This window comes from Sinohyriopsis cumingii, chromosome 17 (genome assembly GCF_028554795.1).
Source record: "Sinohyriopsis cumingii isolate HCF-2022 chromosome 17, ASM2855479v2, whole genome shotgun sequence".
NCBI classification, from domain to species: Eukaryota; Metazoa; Mollusca; class Bivalvia; order Unionida; family Unionidae; genus Sinohyriopsis; species Sinohyriopsis cumingii.
The window spans coordinates 16,143,025-16,167,626 of NC_142977.1; the positions used below are offsets into that span (position 1 = coordinate 16,143,025).

General features: G+C 39.1%; 1 protein-coding gene across 4 annotated transcripts in view; it reads left to right on the plus strand.

Annotated features, from left to right (window-relative positions):
- The window catches only part of LOC149777811 (protein GPR107-like), a 103,416-nt gene that overhangs the window by 21,572 nt on the left and 57,242 nt on the right, over positions 1-24,602 (plus strand). For all 4 annotated transcript variants that reach the window (XM_089938873.1, XM_089938874.1, XM_089938871.1 and 1 more), the window contains exons 4-5: positions 10,732-10,817; positions 16,365-16,518. In XM_089938873.1, coding sequence (XP_089794999.1) covers positions 10,732-10,817; positions 16,365-16,518 — 240 coding nt within the window. The remainder of the gene's footprint in view (positions 1-10,731; positions 10,818-16,364; positions 16,519-24,602) is intronic.

Consider the following 24,602-nt stretch of genomic DNA (forward strand, 5'->3'; position numbering starts at 1 on the left):
TATTCCATAAACAACTGCTGTTTCAGGATACGCTCGTTCATAGTATGGTTTGTCAATTCCGGTTAACAGCCCCGGCTTGGAGTCGCGGCTGACAATGACTGTTTTCTTGTCGCTGAGAACTGGTTCAAATTTATCACGTATGATCCAATTACCTGATTCCACCCGGACAATGAATTTTACTCTAAAGAAATACTTGCTGGAGCCAAGTTGTGATATTATCGTTGCTGCGCGGTTGTCGTTCATGGTAGCATCAACAACGCCATCAATTCGAAATGTTGACCAACTATGAGATGCACCATCACGCTTGAATTCATCGATACAATCGCGTATTTTACTCAACAGGGTTTTATCGTTTATTAACGCTTTTGGTACGTCCTTGAGGACTCTATCGAGATTGAATTTAATATTTTTCCAGGGCTTAATTGCCGCTAATCTCTCAAACTCATCCATATAATTAAAACAAGTATTTAAATAAAAGAATATAGTATAATGAATCACTGCAAATGGTTGATGATTGGGTCGACAACCCCGTGCAATAAATCATGTAGAGGTGAATTCTGCGCGTATCATTTACAAAGCGTTCGTAATGGTTCTCTTGGCCCCCTCCCGTGCTTGGTTTGCCGCGTTGGTGTAAGAGGAAAATCGCAGTTGTGTATTAATTGTGGCGGAAAGCGATACAGAGAGTTAAAACGTTATTACGACAAGCGAATTAAAAACGCCGTCATTGACCCCACCGCCGACTTCGTCATCAAAACCCCCCAAGACTACTTTGAAAGATTTATAATTAAACCAAATAATAAATTAGACAAATAGTATTATTATATAAATGGACCAAGAATTTCAGCCGCATCCCCTGCTCGTCAATTACGAGGCATCTCGCGACGGCATTGTTAGAAACCGCAGACTGAAGAAGCCGGTTGGTACCGTAAATAATCAGGGGTATTTGATGTTTGGTGCCGGAAAGAAGAATTATTATGTTCATAGGATGGTATTTGAAGCATTTAACGGATTAATCGAGAATGGGCTTGTGATTGATCATATTAATAATAATAAGACTGATAATTCTCTTATAAACCTACAAGCTATCTCTCGAGTGAAAACAGTAAAAAAGGCCAAACTGGTAAATACCCAAAGAAAGCAAAACCCGTAAAGTCATTTGATACAACAACGCACGAAGAAAAAACTTTTCAGTCGATGAATGAAGCCAGTAGATATTTTGATATTTGTATGCCCGCAGTACGATTTGTTGCAGAAGGAATACAGAATTCAGCGATCTCAAAAAAGACTGGGCACAGAATTCGATTTTCATATATAACAGAAATTAGCGAGTGACGAAGTCACCGTGACAAGGCCACCGGCGCCTATGGCGCTGACGAAGTCGCCATGACAGTGCGAACGCGTCTGTTCCGGAAGAAAATGAATTATTCTACGGTTAACACACCTCGGGATTGATGCGCGGGGTTCATTTTGTAAAATAATTTTTTTTTATTTAAAAATAAGATGTTTTATAAGAATAATGAATATCGAAGACATCAATAATATATTAGCCGAGATTTCAAAATTAAAAAATCAAGGAATTGAATTATCTGATGGTCTCGACAGCGAAAAAATATTATCCGATTATGAGATTATTAACGAACAATCGAAACGGGGGCGTTTCACCCTGGCCCGCGAGTACTTTTTTATAAAACGATTACAACATACTATTAATGAAAACTTGTACCACAATGACGCAAATGCATTCATTGGACTATTTATTGCCGTTGAAATAATACGAAAAAAACTTGGACGTGTTTATGAACGACGCCGGGAGATTTCTAGTAAGATCAAAAACATTAGAAGGATTATAGACGGAGCCTCCGATGACACACTGGGCGGGAAATTAGAAATTGCGGAGCAATTGCAATAATGGTAGGCGAATCACTTACCACTCGGCTAGCCAGAGAGCGGCTAGCAGCGCTTAGAAAGTTTATACCGTTACGAGACAGAGTGAGAGAGAAACTTCAAACGCGACAACAAAAGCAAACTGATTTTGCTGTTGGAAGCGAACAGTTATTTGCCCCGGTAACTAAAGCGACTAAGGATGTTACGGCGGCAACTGTACCCGTTCTTGGTGCGCTTGAAAAGATAGCGGCAGAGACAAAACAAACAAAAAGGTCTTTAGAAACACTCCCTGCAAAAATAGCGGCTGCTACAACACGGAGGCCACCACCACTCGCTATAACCGAACCACAAGAACCTTATGTTACAATGGCCGACGAGGAAGAACCAGGTGCTACTGCGAAAGAACCAGAAGAAGAAATACCAGAAGAAGAAATACCAGAAGAAGAAATACCGGAAGAAAAAGAGGGGAATACACCCCGTATTATACTCAAGAAGAGCACAATAGATCAAATTAGAGGCTTCAGCAACAGGGAAGAATTAATTAATTTTGCTGCCAACAATTTTGCTAAGAGCATACGAGATAAGAAGCATATCAATAGCGGTTACGAGAAAAATATAAAGTCGTTAAAGGATTGGGCAAGAATAGTGTATTTAGCAAGTAAACATAAAGATGCATTACCACATCGTGGTAATTCCGATTACGACGCATTCCACAAGGAAGTTAAGGATAGAACACCAAAAAAAGGAAAAGGATACTCTGTTGGTAAAGAATCCTACGGCGTTACCTGTCCTGGTAGTGTTCTCAGTGATATATCACGGCTGGAAGTACTAATCGGAGGAAAACGAGCCGGAAATAACTCTCCGGAAATAATCAATGAGGCCGCTGATATTTGCAAGCGTTTATTTGCAGGCGGTATCATGGACATTAATGCATATCGAACGCTCATAGACGAGTTAGTGGATGATTAATTTGAAAACTGGTGTTTTTAATAAGGATGATCATACACTACAACCATGATAAACCAGTACTCGTCTACGTGGTAAACTCGCGATTGCCTGTTTACCGCGCGTACTATGGAGATGGTCTCGGTAGCACCATTGCGGGGTTATTTACAAGAATGGCTCCAAAAGTAGCGCCGTTAGCCAAACAATTAGGAATGAAGGCTATTGATGTTATTCGTGATAAGGGAATCAGCGCTATTGGAGATGTTGCCGGAAAGGCGCTTTCAGCCGCGCGGGACAAACTAATGTCGTTGGTGAGAAAACGAAAACAGATGCCATCAACGACAGTGATGCCTGCAAATGTCAGTAAAGTAATAAATAACGCCGTGGAAGAAAAACTAGAGTCGTTGGCGGCGACGACTCCGCCAATGGCGACTTCGCCACCCGCCGATGCGGCAACCAACGCGCTCATGAACGCGATAGCGGGAAGTGGTCTACGACGAAAACGACGTTGATGGATTTCAATTGAAAACACCGACATGAATAATAATAAAATGTTTGCGCGAACCGCTGATCCCGCGTTTGATATGGATGCCCCAGTGCGCAGGGATGATTCTGTCCGTGATTATCAATTTTATTCTTATTATGCAGCGCAACCTGACCTACGATCGCGAATTGAACTTCAAGTCCAAGATACCAGTAAATATTTTTTGCCGTGTGAAGCGTTTATCGAAATTGAGGGAGAACTCGTGACAAATGCTGCCGATAATGCACCATACGCAGATGACGATCGTGTTCGAGTTGGCTTCGTTAACAACGGTATCATGGCGTTATTTGAGAGCGCCAGATATCTTATTGACGGGCGAGAAATTGAATCAATAGAACGCGAGGTTGATGTTGCAACGACGATAATTGGGTTAGCGAGATACTCGGATGATTATACAAGATCGGCGGGCCCATCTATGATGTTTGCGAAGGATGCCACTTATAACGCTGATCATCTTCAGTACATCAACGTGCTGGCGGAAAGAGATACCGCAGTTGACCCACAGGCTGAAGCAGCTAATCCAGACCGCAGAGCAAGACCAGGCGCTAATTTCAATATTATAAAGAGTATCAACAATGATTACAATATTGGATTCGCAGCACGAGTAGGAATGTTGCAAAGACCACGCCGACAGTTTTCATGCGTGATTCCACTCCATCACATATTCGGATTTTGCAGAAATGTCAGGAAGGTTATCTATGGGGCTAAGCATACAATCGCGCTAACGCGAAGGGGCGATGATAACAATGCAATATGGCGTGCTGCTGGCGTCGCTGCCGGTAAGGTTGTTTTAACTAAAATGGCATTGTGGATGCCGGTGCTGACTCCATCAGTTACCACGGAAGCACGATTGTTAGCATTTATGGAACAGGGAGGAAAATCGTTGTTGAGTTGGCTAGCGGTAACAACTGATGCTAAAGAGGATAACGTCGCCGATACGTTTACATGGCACTTGGCGTCAAAACAGGGTGTTTCAGCCCCGCGTCATATTTTTATAGCGCTACAGAATAGGGAACGATTGGGTAATCAAGAACGCAGCCATATGATATTTGATCAATTAGGAGTCAGGGATGTTTCGCTGAGAATAAACGGACAACAGGAACCATCCGAGGATATACAGCTTAATTACGGCGACAACCATATCGCACGTGTGTACCATCGATTGCTGTCATATATGGGTCGTGATCAAAACGTCGACACTGGTTTGCAAATATCACAACTTGATTTTAAAAACCTGTATCCGATTTATTATTTTTCGTTGGAGCATCTTGATTTAACGAGACAATCCGTCGTTGATATACACTTCCGAGCTCGTATAGCCCCAGGTGGTGTTAATTACAGAGCGGTTGCTGTCATTCTCAGCGATAAATCAATGCTGCTAGAAGGTGTTGGTGGACGAATGAGAATCGTTGATGCGCCAGTGGAAAACATGTAATTGAAAGCACAAAACGCGTTTACAATAAAATGTCGTATAGTGTCGTCAGTGTAGAGTTGACTGATGGTCAAGTCAAGAAATTACGATCAAAGTCGGCTAAACAATGCGGGACCACAATAACGCTGAAGCCGTCACAGATGGCGGGTGGTAATCATAAGATATCGTTGACGGCGCGTCAAATAAAACATTTCAATGATGCGATGAAGAATAAAAAGGGCGTTCAAATAGATTTTTCAGCCGCAGCGATTAAAAACATGGAAAAGACCGGTGGGATATTTCCGCTGTTAGCTGCGATTCCAGCGTTGATTGCCGCGGCCGCACCAGCAGTGGCTAAGGTGGCGGCGTTGGGGGCCGTTGGTACCGCGGCGGGAATGGCATTGAAGAAGGCAACCGGGAAAGGCTACAAAAAAAAAACGACCCGTAGCCGGAAAGGGTCTAAGACTATCGGGAACCCCGTATTCATGGTATTCGGGAAAGGGTCTAAGACTACCGGGGACCGTTTATTAACGCAGGAGTCAATGACTCCCATGTCTAATTTTGATTTAATAGACGCCGCAAACGCGTTAGCGATAAAAAACTTCAGAGGTGTTTTTATGAGGGATCAATTACCGGCGGCACCAAGAAATATTGAAACCGGCATAATTAACCTCGATGGGTCCTCCGGAGCGGGAACTCATTGGGTTGCGTACGCGATTGATCCGCGTGCAATCGTCTATTTTGATTCATACGGGTTAGCCCCGCCGAACGAGTTCATGCGGTATATCCGGGCGTGTTCAGCCCGGGCGTGTTCAGCCCCGGTTTTTTATTCCACGCTGCCAACACAGCGATTAAGCGACCCACCGATATGTGGCCGTGAGGTATTGAACGTACTCGCGGCGATTTCATTATCGCGAAAACCACCTGATGTGGTTGTAAACGAATACACTAGTGGGGTCGTAGAGGCCCGGCGGGTTAATTAAAAACATCGTTTTTTTTTACAATAACGATGATTGATATTTGGGGACGACCTATTTCGGCACTGAAAGAATCCACGGAAACGCCCGCCGCCGATGACATAAAAAAACTAATCGAGGATGAAATCGCCGATACGTTGAATCTAACAAGTGTTGACCCGGGCGAAATAGTTGTATTTCAAGACCGCCAGGGTAAATTGAAATCCAGTAATGTGTCGCTGGATGACGTTTTAACACGACATCGTAATGTCGCCAATGGCACTATCGCGTTGTATACCGGCGACGGACGACTCAAACCGGGTAAACATATATCGGAGGTGATGAATGAGATAACATCCGTTCGAGACGGACTTACATTGTTGAATATGTCTATAATCGAATTCGACGCGCAGGTGAAAAAATCTATCACCGATATACAACTCACTACCGCTAGTTTTTTTGGGACCCCGACGGTAACCGAACCGAATCTTGCAACAATAAAAAATACTATTTCGGAGTTTACAACGCTGTCGGGCCAATTTTACACGTTACGAAAAAATGTTAACAGGATCGATGACAACTTTGATAAATTCTTTGGTAAAAAAAATACCAAGCTGGATGAGATCACAATAACTATAAATGATATCACTGCGTATAGACAGGAAATAGAAACAATCAAAACTAATGTTGCAACGAGCAAAGGGAATGTAGACGTGCATGAACGGGAAATAGGAATAATCGGCGCTAATGTTGCAACGATCATAAATAATGTAGACTCGCATGGACGGAAAATAGAAACAATCAAAACTGATGTTACAACGATCATAAATAATGTAGACGCGCACACACAGGAAATAGGAACAATCAAAACTGATATTGAAGCGAACAAAAAAAATGTAGACGCGTATTGGCGGGGAATAGGATTAATCAAAACTGATGTTGCAGCGAACAAAAAAGGTATAGACGTGCATACATATGAAATAGGGACAATCAAACTTGATGTTGCAGCGAACAAAAAAAGTATGACCGAGAATACACGGGAAATAGAAACAATCAAAACTGATATTACAGTGAACAAGATTAATATAGACGGGTATGCACAGGAAATAAGAACAATCAAAACTGATGTTGAAGCGATTAAAGACGGACTACCGAGAGTAGCAGAGCAATTCGAAAAAATAAAAAACCCTCATGAGAACATCATCAACACAGTATACACAATTCGGCATGGATCATTTGATTGGACTCCTACACAGAATACAGTAAATATTACCGCAACTGTTAAGGGCATTTATCGATTGACACTGGTTTCAATGATGCAGTTTAATATATTATCGTCGAGTTCATCCGGGTTTAACAATACAATATCAACAATTATAGACAAGAACGCAACTGAACTGTTTACGATTTATGCCGTTGATAGAAATCTAGCCGGGGCAAACATCACATGGTATGTGGAATTTGTAGCGAATTTAAGTAATTAAAAACACTAGCTGTTTTAAAATAAAATGACCACCAAGGTAATTGAATCGGAGGTATCACCAACGTCACATCAATATCGATTCGATACCGCAAAAGAATTCTCCGCGAACTTGAAAACGCTTTCCGAACAATACCGTGCAAAAATAAAAAAATACCGCCGAAAAATAACCGCCATCGACGCGGTCGTGTACTCGGTGTCAGGTATGGTAGCCGGTACCGGTGTTATTTTATCCACGGTGACCACGATAGCCCCGATCGCTGTTCCAATCGCTATCTCCGCAATGACAACAATTGCTGGAGTCGCCAACGCAATCACTAGGAAGATATCATCGTGTTTTCAGAAAAAACTCAACGAGTATACAGTAAAACATCAAATAGTATCCGACGCGTACTCAAAATTATCCGGGTTGATCTCGTTGTCGATTGATAATTTGTTCATATCCGATGTTGAATTCTCCACGATGGTCCAGTTGTATAGCTCCGCGATGTCAAAAATCGAGGATTTTCAACTGGAAGCCGGAACCACTTTAATGGACTCTGGTTGTTGAAATTAGACACTAAAGACAATGAATAATAATAATGTCGCTGAACCCCGAAGGGTTTCAATTACTTCAGCGGATCGCGGAGAACACCACTCCGGTACAAACAAATATGATATCGATAACGTCAACAAAACCCGAATTCAGTGTGAACTTCCCATCGCCGGTTCCAGTAAAGGAAATAGCGCTGGCAAAATTGCGAATATATCACAGTTGGCCTAATATCCGAGCGGACGCATTTAACGGACAACAACCTAATAACTCGCTGGTTTTTGCACGGACAATTAAACCCGATGGGACCCCAGACTGGAAGGAGGTTACAATACCAACTGGGTCATACCAAATAGAACAAATCAATAAAGAATTTCAACGCAGGATAAAATCGATCACAGGAAAGGAATGAAAAATCGCTATTACGGTTCATGAACCGACGTTATCGTCGACGATTGAAATAAGCACACCGGGGTATATGGTTGATATCCATAACAGTTCAATAAGAACCATACTAGGATGGCCTGAGAATCCACCTCATGGAATCGACGCGGACTCATACACGAATGCGCAATCGTATCATGAGATTACCCCCCGATATCGAGATAGTTTGTTCACTATAAAAAAAGCGTTATTACCCAGTATATTTACATTTCAAGACAGAAATGACATACAGTGGCATTTTCAGTATGGGGAACCCCCTGAATCGCGCGTCACATTCGTAATTAGTTTAAAGGGTATCACTGATATGTTTGCCGAGATTAATCATTATTACCAATTACAACTAGAACAGCTACGGGAAACAAAAACACAAAAACACGTTGAGGTGTTAAATCAACTTATATCAGACATGGAATATATCAATGAACGAATCATTAAAACAATATCCGATAGCAGAGATAATAATAAACAAAAATTCCTAACCGAGTATAATATCACAGAAGCCGATTTACCCGATTTCAAGTTTCCAGGATACAACGCGCCAGAACTAAGAAAGTCTCTTAATGATTTTCTCAGTCCATCAACTCATATCCTCAGACATGATAACGGAGATGATGGTAGGCATATTGCCCCGTACAACGTAAATATCGCATCGGTGATAGCAATTAATCTAGTGTGTGATGCTATCGAAGGAAGTTACCAGGTAGATACCAAGCAATCAAATCAGGCTCAACAGGGGTATATCCTTTATTCATTTTCACCAACAGCCCCTCCTGGATTTTTAATCGTTGAGAGTCCGATTAATCCGGTCTATATGCGATGCCATGATCGGTTTTTAACGAGAATTAATTTTAGACTTACCGATCAGTCAAATAACCTAATTGATCTACAAGAGGAGGAGTTAGTGATCACTCTGTTTGTAAGATCATAAAGATCTTCATTGTAAGCAGCAGAGGGGGCAATGACATCGACGCGGTCGTTGATGTGCTTACCGGATGCTGATGACGCTGGGGATCGGCGCGCAGAAGGTGTTAATTAAACCAAATGACGATTGGACGATCCCCCAACGACGACGTCGTTTTTTTTTTACCAGGCGCTGACGACACTAGATCGTTGAGTTGCAGAAGGTATTAATTAAGCCAAATAACGATTGGACAAAATGTCGGATTCGCCCCCTCTGCTGCTCTCCTTCATATGTGATTACTAAATGTTGTGGATGGCTTACACTTGCTGCAATGAAGAACTATATTGATTTTGGAGTGAAAGGTCAAGGTTACTGATTTGAAAGTACATATTGGTTGCAGTACAATAACATTAATATTACATGACATAACTTGTCCTACCATTTGTGGCTGGATTGCGCTTGTGGTATAGAGGAAGCCTATTGATTTTGGGAACAAAGGCTCAAAGACAAAGTCATTAACTGAAAGAAGAAAATTATTTCTCAACAATAACATAGACCAAACTTTGTGGATGACTTGCACTTTGGGCAGTGTAAAAGGCAGTAAATTTTGGAGTCAGGTGGCAAAAGGTCAGGGTCACTGACTGAATGAAGAAAAATGGATTCTGGGCAAAAATTTCAGATAACTACATAGAGAACAATTAAACATGTGGTAAGTATGTGATACGCCTTGTACTTTACTGTTGTGTTATAAATTCACATATATTTTGTGTACAGTACACAGTATAATGTTCTATATATATATATATATATATATATATATATATATATATAGAGAGAGAGAGAGAGAGAGAGAGAGAGAGAGTGTGTGTGTGTTTCGGATTTTTAACATAGCTTTAACAATTTTTCAATCATATTGCTATGATGTCTGCAGTGTGGTAGCAATAGTGATGTCTGTCACTGGGGGAATCATGCCGCAGACATGTAGTATCATGTCCCACCCAGTCACATTACCCAGACACCAGGCCGACCAGTCCTAACACTAACCATATATGCTGAACACCTAGCGAGTCAGCTGTTAATACCAGTTTTTTAAGTCTTTGGCATGACTCAGCCAGGGGCAGTACTCATCATGGGGCAGGCATATGATGTGTTGTACATTACTTTTCATGGGGAAGGCATACAATGTGTTGTTCACTATTTTTCATGGGGACCGCTCCAGTGGCCTACTGGTTAGAATGTCTGCCTCAGATGCGGAAGATTGTGGGTTCGATCCCAGCCAAGTCATACCAAAGACTTACAAAAATGGTACTAACAGCTGCCTTGCTTGGCACTCAACATTAAGAGGTTAGTGTTAGGACTGGTCGGCCTGGTATCAGGATAACGTGACTGGGTGGGGCAGGCATATAATGTGCTGTTCACAGTACTCATCATGGGGAAGGTATCTAATGTGCTGTTCACAGTACTCATCATGGGGAAGGTATATAATGTGCTGTTCACAGTACTCATCATGGGGAAGGTATCTAATGTGCTGTTCACAGTACTCATCATGGGGAAGGTATATAATGTGCTGTTCACAGTACTCATCATGGGGAATGCATTTCATTTACTGTTAACAGTATTCTTGTTATTTGTAGGAGACTTCTGCTGAGACCTGCGTTTTTGATGGCATATACAATGTGTTTTCCGTGGTTACCTTCCGATTTGACTTCCAAGAAAATTTGTAAGATGACCAGCAGTCCTGTTTATTGTTTTGTAATGTACCAGTTGTCAAGCCCACCTTGACATATGCTCGCTTTGGCAGCTTCATGTTTTATAGTTTTCTTTTTTTTATACCTGTAAAAGTCAAGATAGGAATTTATGGTAATTTGGCATCTATCCAGTATGTTTTCTGCCTAATAAATCAAGTTCTACTGGTGTCATACAAGTTGACATCAGTAACCAGTTCTTGGCATGGTTCTGCAAATTGTAACATACTTATTTATTTTATTAGGCTTTAGGCCAATAAAAAGTGTTTGAATAACAATAATGAACAACACCCTGTAAACACCTTTCCTATTTGGATATGTTTTCTGATCATAGCATCCTAATACATTGATAGTACATCTGCTATCTCATAAGCTTGTAAGTCCAGCCTCACCCCCCCACCAATTGTTATAATTAAACACAAATGCTAAAAGTCATATTCCCACCTACGAGGAAGTCGAGCATGAGTGATATTCCCCCCACTGAACAGAGGAAGTTGTGCCAAATCTCACCCATTATTCAGTCACTACTACGACTTGTGCTAGGCAGCATGTTGGAGACCTCACAAGACCAAAGTCCACCTGTATCTTTTCACTGAGAGCTTTAAGGTCTGCAGTATTTTCTTTCATCTCAGTATTGACCGGATATATAGATTCTGTCAAGTAATTGTCTAGTGTTGGAAGGTTGTTTGTCTCATTATTTTAGACATTTGTGTTTGTCTTTATAATTCTCTTCATAGTAAGGTCACATGATGTTTGATAGGTTTCACCTGTAATACAATTGGTTTTCTCTCTGTTATTACAGGTGTCAACACCATTGGCAGAATTAGTGCATAGGTTAAAATATTCTAGGCTGGCAGATGATAACCATCTTACCTGTCTCTGTTGTATAGGGTGCAGTTCAGATAATGTAATTATAACATGCACATGATAGTCAGAAATTATGTGAACAATTGTCAAAATCAAACAAATTAATCGGGCACATGAGAGAATGAAGGAAATACAGCAGTTAAGATGCAGACTCTTTTTGTATCCCAGCCTGCATAACAGGAACAAGTCTTCTCATACATTTTGGGTCAGAATCATCTTTGTTTGGTGCCTTGTCTGGACCAACATATTCTGTTTCGGGATAACCACTACCATATTTGGGCATTAGATATTTATTGGTTACAGGTAGCAAGCTTCAACAGAGCCACACAATACACCTGTGTTTTTTTTTACTGGTTGCAGTTTTTTGTTTACTTCTTGAAAGAGATACATTGCCATTCCCACCACCAGCTCTGACTCAGACTTCCTGCATTTCAGGTACTGACATGATAGAACAAATGGCCTCTAAACAGTACTGGCCTCCGGAAATCACTGTGGATAGATACCAGACATTTCCAGCAGAGTTAAGTCCCCTGTTCAGAGGCCCCCTCACAAAAAGGGTAGTAGAGGCTATTCAAAATGTAAACTTACTGGTGTTTTATTTGAGTCTGTTTTTGATACAAAAGTCCAATGGCTAATTCAGACTTAATGGTCAAGATGCACCTGCTGTTAACCACTTTTGGATCTATTTGCAACAATATGTCTTGTTACAGATTTAAAAAAACTTGACAGCACCTTTCTATAAACTTGAACAGTCTGGATCCCTTCAACCGCTATCATCCATAAAATCTCGCAGAAAATAAGGAATTTAGAGTGCTGTCTGGTCCTGATGGCTTCCTTCAGGTGGACAAAGTCATGGCTAGATGATCTATTGAATTTAGCAGTGGAAATTCCCATGAAAAGTATGGTCTGTCCTTGTTTGCGCATGCAACTGGAAATGCAGGTGTTTGATCCAAATGATGAATTGTTGAACCTGCCTGCTAGGCTCATATCATTGGCAAGCTCTCTGGAGAAAACATTTTTCAGAGCAAGTGAACAGTATCACTCAGGCAAGAAGGCCTACCTCTTTGAAAGCTTATGAAGGGAGAAGATAGTTTTCTATCAGTAGTTCAAGTGGAAAGATGTCACTCTATTACTGATTTGAAACCTCAGTACATGTACCACAAATCGCTGATTTTCTCTTTGGGTGTTTGGAGAGGAGAAGTTACCATCAATTCCTAAAAAAAGCTACCATTCCACAATCTCAGAAACATTTTGTTGTCATGAAAGGGAAGGTATTGGTCCAAAACAAAGACCTCCAACCTTATTGTGAACTTTGATTTGTCCTGACTGAAGGCTTTAGCCCTTTGTCTCTGGGTTCTGACATGGTTGAATAATTTACCTTTTGAACAGATGTCGAGAACCTTCTTGACTCACTTCTAGTATACAACCTGCTTCCAAGTCATACAGTAGATTGAGATCATTGAGATACCCTGGTCTGAACTATCTGCAGTTCCAGTGAATTCCAATTATGACAGTACCTGCATTAATTGCTTAGACCAAGCTCTCATTTGTTGCCAAACCTCTTTCTGTGTTGGACTTGTAGCCTCAAGGGCATCTACAAAACCTCATAATGGCTTTGAAGTGGAAAGAAAGATATCTCATTTATTTTTACCTTTGAATGAATGAAAGGTTAATAAGCTCTGTTGATTGTAAACTGTTCCCCAACTGACATCCAAGTGGTGAGATGGAGGGTAGAGATGACTTTACCAAGCTTTTACCTCAGAGACCTTTCATCTCAAAAGACTCATCTTAATTTGGTGGGACCTTATGCAGCAAAACAACATGCCCACATCCAAGACTCGAACCCAGGTCTTTTCAGCAGCTTCACATTGACACAGTTACTTGACGTCTGCTTGATTTGTATGCATGTTTATGTTAGGTAATTTTCTGTTCAATCCATGTCCTGGCATATCTATTTGCAAACTCTACCCCATTTGTCTCATGAGATATGAAGCTGCTTAATGTACATTAGGGGATTGAGTCTTCAGGGTCAGGGGCATGTAACTCCCTCCACCTTTCTGTCTGTAACGATGCCCCCAATTTATTCTGATGGGGTTACATATTTTGTAAAAATAACCATTTTTTTGTAAAATATCTTTTTCTGAACAATCATTTGTTCAACCAATCATTATCAGGGCATACCTTTACTGCCTTCTGACAGTTAGAGCCAGTAGTAACTAAAGTATTGGACATGATTTTACACAAATCCTGCTATCCAATGGGATTTCATGCTTGATCTTTCTCCTCATATCATCAACAATAATTTATTTATGAAATACTTTTAAAAAGTCATTGAAGTCAACTCTTTAGGCAAGTTCTGGTATGATATTTTTGGCACAGTTTATGGTTTTTGGTACGCTCCCATCAAACCAGCAAAGAGCTCACTGTCATTTATAAATATGTGCATATATCATAAAAATGATTGATCTGGTGATCAGTACATTGAAAGTCATTTTCACTTGGATTTAAAATAAGAGGGGTGGTCTTCAACAAAACTATTACATTAGGATGCCCTGTGCTGCAAATGGTATTTTTTAAAGGCAAAATTTGTTCTTTTAATGCTATTTTCTAAATTGAACACCTTATCAGGCATATTGCAAATTTGCTGTTAGAGAGTTTTGTTGAGTACCAATGTTTGTAAATTTTGTGGTGGCTATAGGTAATTAAATTAAAACCCAACAAACAGTTATCATCTGTGAGGCAACAGGATCCCGGGGGGGGGGGAGGGGCGATCCTCAATCCATGAATTTAAGTACAGACAAAATTTGTTTGCAAAGACACACAAATTGATACACGCAAATAAATAAATTCACTGAATTTTCAAGAAATAAATATTTATTAACAAAGATACATGTAGTAAACATTATAAGCTCAGTTAACCCTTTACCTCATACAAGCATCTTTGGACGCCTCTACTCCATTCGCATGGAAGCGCCTTTTGACGCCTCTGCAAGATTTGCATAGAAGCGCCTTTTGACGCCTGCTGTAAACATCAGCCATTTTGAGCTAGTTTTCGTAGCGCCACCTTCGGGGAAAACCCCCCTATTACATACTACATTCATTTCTGCGAATGACAATTACGTCAGATCACGTGGTCACTATTCATGCACTGGTCGATATCTGCTATTTAAAGTAACTGGGTTGTAATATCCACTCTCCAAAAAGGCAGCCGCGGATTTCATTCAGTACGTACGAAGTTTTCACGATTAGAATAACAACCACGAAAGATTCAATAAATTAGGTAAAGGCTCTGATATTAATGTAGGCAGCAATTAGTTTTTATAAATTATCAAATTCAGATGACTTAGTGATATAGACGCACACGAAAACCTTGTAAATTTTGAGTATCGGAAATGGCAGCTACGGTTGGTCACGCGGCCTCACGGACATGACGGTGAACGAGTTCTCTCAAGATTTTGAAGCACATAAAAAAATTCTTCTGTGGAAAATAATTACACAGCTATAACAATCAGACATTACTCTTAAATTTGTCCACATATAATATATGTGTACCAAAAATGTAAAATGGTTAAAATTGTTGTTAAACGTAACATACACAAAATTGCTTAACAGTTCACAGGCAGGATTTCATTCAGTACTTATGAAGTTTTCACGAGTAGAATCACAACCACGAAAGATTCAGTAACTAAGGTAAAGGCTCTGATATTTATGTAAGCAGCAATTAGTTTTTATTGATTATCAAATTCAGATGACTTAGTGATGTAGACGCAGACGAAAAACATGTAAATTTCGAGTATGGGAAATGGCAGCTACGGTCGGTCACGCGGCCTCACGGACATGACGGTGAATGAGTTCTCTCATGATTTTGAAGCACATAGAATATTCTTCCGTGAAAAATATGTACACAGCTATAACAATCGGACTTTACTCTTCAATTTTTCCATATATAATAGATGTCTACCTAAAACGTAAAATGGTTAAAACTGCTGTTAAACGTTAACACCACTACATTGCTTAACAATTCACAGGCATGCCTATGCAGATGCGGTCTGCTAGGTAACAGGTGTTCTGTTTATAGCGTGCTGCACTTTGTCACTATGCTCTATGAGGTAAAGGGTTATGCCTGAATAATTGTTAATTTAATTAATACTAGTTTCCACATTGTTTAATGATACAGCTCTTCATGATGGATTGTTATGCATATTCTTTACAGTAGTTTGTCCAGCGTACCAAACTCGAAATCAGAAGGGGGCAAGTTTGAGTCATACCATCAAATCAGCCAAGATGGCTGCTTTGGTGTGACCTTGCTTATTCTTGGTACAGTGTCCATTTGTTGCTGTATACCAATAGCAAAGAAACGATTACAGTGTCAGACACATCTTCCTTACTGTTTGCTAATTTTATGTAGTTAAATGAAAAACACTGTAGTGCCAATGGCTCCACTGTAGTTTTCAAGTTACTATTTCATAAACAATGTGGATAACTTTTAATTATCTATATCAGGTAGAAGTACTTTTCATTCATATTCATGTACAATTCTGAGCAAGTTGTAATTTTTTTTCTTGTCAGGCAAAATTTGAAGCTTGACTCATGCTGCTATGTAAGGGAGAGTTAATGTTAAATAGAAAATGCAAAATTATTTTCACAAATTTCAGGATTCGTATTGAAAGAAGAGAGAAGGCTGTAAAGAACCTCATAATCACAAATCTATCTGGTAGTGGTAAATCACAGGTACCAAAGAACACTGAAACAGAGGATGTCTTGACTACCCTACCTCTGCAGAATAACAATGGCTTCTATAGTGCTCATGTAAGACTAAACTGTTAACAGTACTGATTTCTTAGAATTTTCAAAATGGTGGTGAATGATCAGTTAACTGTATCATTTACACTATTTACCAGATGAGCCATTTAAACTATTTACCTGTTTACTTAAAACATTTTTTTCTCTAAATTCAGGGTTGGACAGATAATAATGATATAGGAATCTGAAACATATAAGAGATAAAAATTTTAGGCAAGTCAAAGTGGGCATTTACATAAACAAAATTAAGTGAATCTTTAATCCAGCACAAAGCCATTGCTATCATTTCTCAATTGAACACCTTGCTACCACCTGCGACCATTCTTCCTAAAAGATGAAAACTGAGTCCTTTTGTCTTGATATTGTAGAGACACAAGGTAGACTGGTTCTCTAGTCTCCCATAATGTTTCATACACGAGGCTAGGCATTTGAATGGCCAGTACTGATGTAGAAATTCAAGATCGCAGAAGTAATACAAAATGTGTTGGCAATAAAGAAATGCATGAAATCATTTATTTCCAGCTGTGTTGCCATCAGATTGTTTTAGTCACAACTATGTTAATTAAAAAAGTACTGAGTGTTAAATTGTTTAAAATGTTGCTATGCAGTACTGTCATTTTCAGCAATCAGTAGATGGGGGGAATAGGTACAGTGAGAGATTTCGAAATTGACATAGTTGTGACAAATGCCACAATAAAGCTGGTGGCAACCCATCTGGAAATAATTATTTACTATTTCTTTATTGCCAATGCATTTTTGATTTATTTCATCCAACTTGAATTTCTCCATTGGTATCAGTCTTTCATTGGTGCATGCCTGGCCTCATGTGCATAGTTTCATGAGAGGCCAGGTTACCAGGCTAAGACAAAGGGAAGGAACACTTAAAAATTACCTCCTCTTTCCCTGCTAGGTGGCCACCTGTTTACCAGTTTAAGGTTTCGCTTAAAATTGGTAACACTTTTCGATGTGACTTCCTAAATCTGTCGAAATTTGTTAACTTTTTCTGGCCATCCAACATTTGTGTTTTACTCAGTGTTAGTTTTATTACACTTAGTGCTAACATAATTTGTTTTTTCTTCAGAATTCTTGATATTTGGCATAAGTTGGCTTTTTGACAATAAGTTGCACATGTCAGCCATGTTTGCCTGAGTACTTCTGATATAAAGTATTAGACAGTGTAATTAATTCATTCATCTCCTGGATGTTTCTTGTGAGTTTCATCTAGCTTGTATTTATTTATTGCATCTTTGCTCTCTCTCTCTCTCTCTCTCTTTTTAAGTGAATTTGGCATCCAAATGCAGTCAGTGACAACACCCATGAGTGTTTTTCTTCCACTCCATGCAGTGCCTTCAGTACGTGTCCCAAAGGGTGTGGTATAACATTTTCAGAAAACAGCTCAAGAGCAGGGAGAAGGGATCTAGTCTTTAGACTTACACATTCTTAGCCTTCACATAAATGTGGCATTGATAAGAAGAGTCATGTGGAATCCCATGATGGCAGCCCCAGCCCCTGTGAAGACCACCCCCTCCCCTGTGCCAGAGAGCTGATTGGTAAAGTTACTTTAGACCCCATGGAAGCTGCTATTTTGGACCCCGCTTACTTATTGTTGGAGTCTCCAATGCACTGACTAATTGAACATGCAGCATTCAGAATGCTGGGTCCTGGTGAGTTTGCTTCAAGGTTGTCAGCCTGCCTTTCTACAGACAAACCAGAGAACATGGGGGAAAAGATCTTACCTTGCAAATGGACTGTGTACCAGTAAGGGTTACAGCTTAATTTCACTGCCTTTATAAAATTGTGGGCAGCTACTGGTACCTCATCTGTGCTGGCAGGTGGGGGCTGGGAGAACTATTAGTTTATTTGCTCTGAAACCTTCCTTTACTCTATAATGATTCCATGTCCCTGCATTCCACTGGTGACATTCCAGTGGGTTCCAAACTTCTGTTTCAGGTAGACTTGGATTAACCCCTTCCCACACAATGATTGGTTGATCCAAGTCTTTTGAGAGGGGTGTTATGATTATGTGGTCATACACTAAGTAACAGAAATAAAAACCCAACAAGTTTCATAAAATTCACCAAATGATATAATTCTCTAATTTTTTAAGTTAAACTTTAAGAGGAACTTACATTATTGTGAATTAAATGTCAAACATTCCTAACAGTTCTATCACAGTCCCAAATGTATAGAGAGTTCTGAATGGATTGCAATAGTCTTGGATGTGATGATGTACTAACAGCCTTGAATAGTTTGATGTACCAGCAGTATTGATGTATCACAGTGATATAATCCAGAATGTCCTGAATAAATTTACAATAATCCCAAAATAGTGTTTTAGTCCAAAATGTCAATGAGAACTTTGTAATTCCAATATATAATTTAAATAAATAATTCTAAAATTATAACTGAACACACCTGAAGTTCATTCTACAAAGGTTGATGTTAAGATGAGAATGAATAATCTCATTTATCTGTGTAATAATAACCTTTTCTAAAAAAATCAGTCATCCTAATGGAAAAATATCCCAAACTGTAAACAAATTTGTTTCAGGAATCTTCTGAGGTAATAATCAAGTCTGGGTTTTGAACTCAGACCCAGATTAACAACTCATTTACAGCCTGCTCACGAGACAAAAACCAGGTACTTAAAAAAACTCTATCCTCAATCATGGACAAAAGTCGGTACATAAAATAAATATAGATAACAAGCGCTATGGATCTCATAATCAACCCCTTTAACGACATTTTACAAAGAAGATTGAGCATTTGTTTTCATGTTAAGAAATCAGACTTCCTGGACTCTTACTCCAGACTCTTTCTGGTCCCAAAAGCATGTGGGAAATTGAAGTCTGTTATAGACATGAGTGAGCACATCATTTTGTTGCTGCTTTAAATTTCAGAGTGGAAACAGCAAAGTTGGTATGACTATCAGCGTGACAGTCTCAATATGACTGAAGCATGCTTCCATATTCCCATACATCTAGTGTCTGGAAAGTTTCTTTTCAGCTACTATAGGTCACTGTACCGATTCTGAATCCTTCCTTTTGGCTTGAACATTTGACTACATGATCTCGCACATGACAGTTTGCAGAAATGTTTGGTAAGTGTACGTTTCATTCTAGTTCAGAATATGAACCACCGTGGACTGGAAACGGGGACAAGTTGGATCTTTTCCTTTTGCAGCATTTTGTTCATCTCAGTATTGGATTTCTTACTAGTATCAATCTTTATTTGACTTCCACCCATGCACATCAATTGAATTGCCATTGTGTTTTAGTAAATTTTTGCCCGAACTGCTATTTTGGTAAGAGTTTCTTAAGCTCTTCTGCCTTTTCAATGCAGTAGCAGACTTGCTTTGTCTTAGCCATCTATGTATTGTAACCTCAAGAGTCTGGAAAATTACTCAGGATTTTAGCATTCTTTTTCAGACCTTGAAGCTACGAGGGTTCGACTGACTCTAGCAATAGAGATAAAACAACAGTAAAGAATGATTAAAAAATTCAGGACAGATTTAATCAATAATTTCTCATCTGTATAAAAAACTACACCCTTTTACCAGTTTACAGATTCAAATTTTATGTACGAAATATACCAGTAGATAGAACCATAGTTGATATATCTCGATTATCTAAACAAGTTCATAATTTACTAAAACGAGGCCAGATTGTTAAAAATATAATGTGGGCAATTAATGTTGTTTGAAATAAGTTTTTAATTCCGGAATAAAAATTTAGGTTCTGAAATTCATGTGTAGAAAATTTGTAGTTTAAAGTCTAAGTTCCAAATTATTCTTCAAAATTTCATACATGAATTCTTCTTTTTCAAAAATTGCCTCTCATTTTTCCTGATTTAGTCAAAAAAATTCTCAAATCTTTATTCTAGGGCTTAATTTTGACCAGTCATTACCTCTATTCGTTTTCCATTTGCCCCTTTATCTTCCTACCACTCTGTCTCCAACTTGGAACAACGATGCTGCTTATATACAAGTTTGGCTTGTGTAAGCATTCTGGTAAACAAAGCAAGGATTGTTGAGTATTACATTTGATCGGCCAGTCCAAATCGACCATGCTGACGGAACATGACCTAACGACAGTAATACATACAATTCCGTGTTTTAATTCTTAAAATCATAATATTAGACAATATAATCAGTCATAACAAACCTACCTGAATATATTATTCTCATCTTCAAACTTTTATGCAGGTAATTTAATTTGAATATCTGGTTGTACAAAATACATGAATGGGTAATGAGCATTTTGATGTACAAGGGGATATCTCAAAATAGCTAAACTCCAATACAACAGCGTGTTATAACTAAAATCAGCTGATTGGAGGATACACGAAGTAGCGGCATAGCGCTATATGCAGGTAGCTGTCCTGGCATAGAGGTGCCCTTTCCTCAGAGGTTTTGATCATAAGATTATATCTCATTTGAAATCAGTCAATTTCTGCTTGCATGGCAGCCTAAGGACTGGTTAGCAGTGGGAATACTCCTGGAAGCCCCAAACCAAAAGTCACAATCTGCACAGATACCAGTTTGCCAGGATAAGGGGTCCACTTGCTGCTTTGCTTCTCATCAGTGGTCTGTGGATGGTACAAGACCACCTTATATCAGTCTCTTAGAAATTAAATCTGTTCTCAACAGTTGTGGTGCTTCGCGAGATCAGATGCATGTCAAACTATGTGAGACAACTAGATGATGAATTGCTTCAAACGAGATGGGATGACATAACCAGAACTCTATTGTGGTAATGGTATGCACGTTCCTCCACTGGATACCATGTTCTCTTTTCAGGATCAGCACATTTTGGGTGGGCTTCACTTACCAAGGGCCTTGAGTGGCCGGGTGGTCTAAAATGTTCTCCGTTATGGATCACTGCCATCTCACCTCTGTCTGTGTGGGTTTGAGTCTAGGACTCAGCCAATGTGGGTATGTGAGAAAACTTGACAGTAGCTTCTCATGGGTTGGTGGTTTTTCCCAGGGTTTTCCCGGGTTCTTCCTCCACCATTAATGCTGGCCACCATGCATAGCCTATTGTGTCCTGAAAAATGGCGTTGAACCCCACAACAACAACAATAACTTACCAAGGAGAGGCTTCAGACATAGTGTCCCTTCCATCTGTCTGTCTTTTATTGGGTATGGAACTACCTGATAATAGACCTATTTGCAGCAAGGTGGAACTGCCAACTATCCACCCTCATCCCTCTATTTCCAGATCCATAGGCCTGCTATGTCAGTGTCTCATTGATCGGATGGGAGGGGATGCAGGCCTTCTCTCCAGTAGTTCTGATCCCAAAGTTAGTTCAGAAGATGAGGGGCCAGACTGGCAGACTAGCTTTGATGCTTCTCTTTGATGGGACAAATCCTGGGTCAATGGACTACTCGATCTCATGACAGACATTAACAGGAAGATTATGGTGACACCCACTTTGCTAAAGCAGCCGAGATTGGTATTCCATGAATGTCCAAACAAATTCCTTAGGGTAGTCTTGCATGAAAAAAGGTTCAACACTGAAGTCATTTTGAAAATCTTGACAGATAGAAGGTACTCCACTTTAAATGCATACCTGTAGAAGTTGCATATTTTCATTGCCTTGTGTCAGGACAATGATGTTACAACTATAGTTTCACTTCCTCAGTTGGTTAACTCTTTTCTTTTTCCTGATGTTGGGTCCTATCAATTTCAGAGGGTATCATTCCATGAATTTTGACATTTTCAGACATTTTTGGAGAAAAGATATTGCGACTGCTCTAGTGGTCTAAGTGGTTAGAGACGTGTCAGTCATGGATGCAAAAGGTCACGGGTTTTAACCCCAATGGAGTCATGCCAAAGACATTTTTTTAAAAATCCTCCCACCCTTCCCCTCATTAAAAGCATCCTATTGTTGGATTTGCTCAAGCTTAAACTGATAAACATCTGGTAGATAGTTGGCCATCTAGTGAGAGTATTGGAGGTAAATTGAAAGAGTTACTCCCTTTTTTGAGTCTATTTTGGGAGGGTTGGATTTAGGAGGTTGTGAGGTTTATTTTCTTGATGTGATCATGTAGATGTTCTTGGAGAAATATAATACACTAAAATAGTTCTTGGCTAACTGGGTTGATTTAAAATAAATTGTTCAGCTTTGATGATTATTATCTCATTCCATCTTAGATCATTTTTTAGTTAAGGAGAAGTAAGATTAATATGAGACTAGAGTGTCCACCAAATAATGTCATTTTTTATGGATTTAAAATCTTTTGATTTCATCCTGAAAGGCATATTTTAAATTTAACAAGTTATAATACAGTGATTGCAGTTTTTGTTAGGTCAGAATATTTAAGGTGACACATTTTGGCAGGATTTATTTTCATGAAGTCATTTTGAGACCACCAGATTGCTAAATTTCTCCACTGCCAAGAATACTGTATATTGTATTCGATGTATATACATAAATTTTAGTAAATCTAGAGCTTTTGAACCATCCCATACATTACAATTCTTGAATGATGGGATCAAATTCCAAGTATATTATCTTTTTTACAGACCAGTGAGAATGGCCATGAGAAGTAGGCAAGACAATAGGCATCACTTTTCTGACAGCGTTGTTGCCGCTGGTGGCCAATTAGCTTGTGAGGGGTCTGATCGTCACAAGCAATGATCTACTTTTCACATTTTAGTGGTTAAGTGTTTGCATTTACACTTTTCTGTTACACTTTTGTACATACAATAATAAAGATTTACGAGTGTACAGTGGAACCCCGCTATAACGCGATAATTGGGGTCCACAAAATTGGATTGTGTTCATATCAGGGTCGCGCTAATGTGGGGTTTTAGAGTATTTTACTTTTTTGAGAGAACAGCTCATTGGCAAATATACGTGTATTCATGTATGTCTAATGGATATGATGAATAGGGTATCAACACCGTTTACTATCGTGCCGTCGTGGCATTCAGTTCATATATAATGCATGTAATTCCATTGAAAAATTGCACACAGCTTTACAGTATTAAGTATTTTTTCCCTGATCATTGCATCTGAATTCAACATTTAATATATAGCATGAACAGAGTATCAACACCGTTTACTTGCCGTCTGATATCGTACCATCTGGGCTTAAATTAATCAACAAAATATGTAATTCCATCGCAAAAATTGCATACATATTTAAACTATTAAATAATTTTGTCACACATCATTATGTGTCTGAATTCAGTGGGAAAAATTAACAGCAAAATTAGGTTAAGAAAGACAAAGCATGTGTACGGTTCATTATGTTCCAAGGTCTATGAACGGTGTCTGTACAAATTTCATACTGCTAAAATTTTCTCATATGTGTTTCCATGTTCACTTGTCCATTGAAAATTTCCAATAATTAATGCTTGTGTGCCTATTCGGTTGAACGACTACAACAAAAATAATTACCAATCAACACATGCTTTCAGCATGCATATAACTTTTACTTCAGATTTTGTGAATATCAAAAGAAACGTGTGAAAACTACTATACTAATCATGGTGCAAAGTGCAAAGAATGATTTGCATTTGTGAACTTGCTTTTCCATAATGGTAAATTATTTTTGTTTAAAATATAGGATATTAATAACAAGTTCATAAACAAACACCATACCCATATAATACCCGAGAACTAAGTGCAGTAGGCCTGCAATTGTCATGAGTCACTTTTTAAAAAAAATGTAAAGATGAATGCATGTACAATTTCATACCCTTTCAATTTCCAGCTATTAAAGCAGACATTATTTACTGGTCAACTGATTGCGTCTAATAACACCGCCAAGCCCAGCAAACATGTTGGTGGCTTTCATTTTTTTTATGTTTATTAAATTGTGAGAATCTTTTATCAACCACCGCATTGTCTGCTGCTTGTTAGTGTATGCAGTTAAAGAAACACATGTCAGCTATTGTTTGAGCAGTGATGGTATACAGAATTAATTGAAGACAATCACTAAGCCGACTTACTGGCTTTACTCATGGATCAGTAATAGGTAACATTTCCGATAATGTTTATTTTGGCATAACACTTCAAGAATCTGGTGAAATTGTTAAATTTCAAAAGCCAAGCCACGATCATATTATATTCGAATTCAT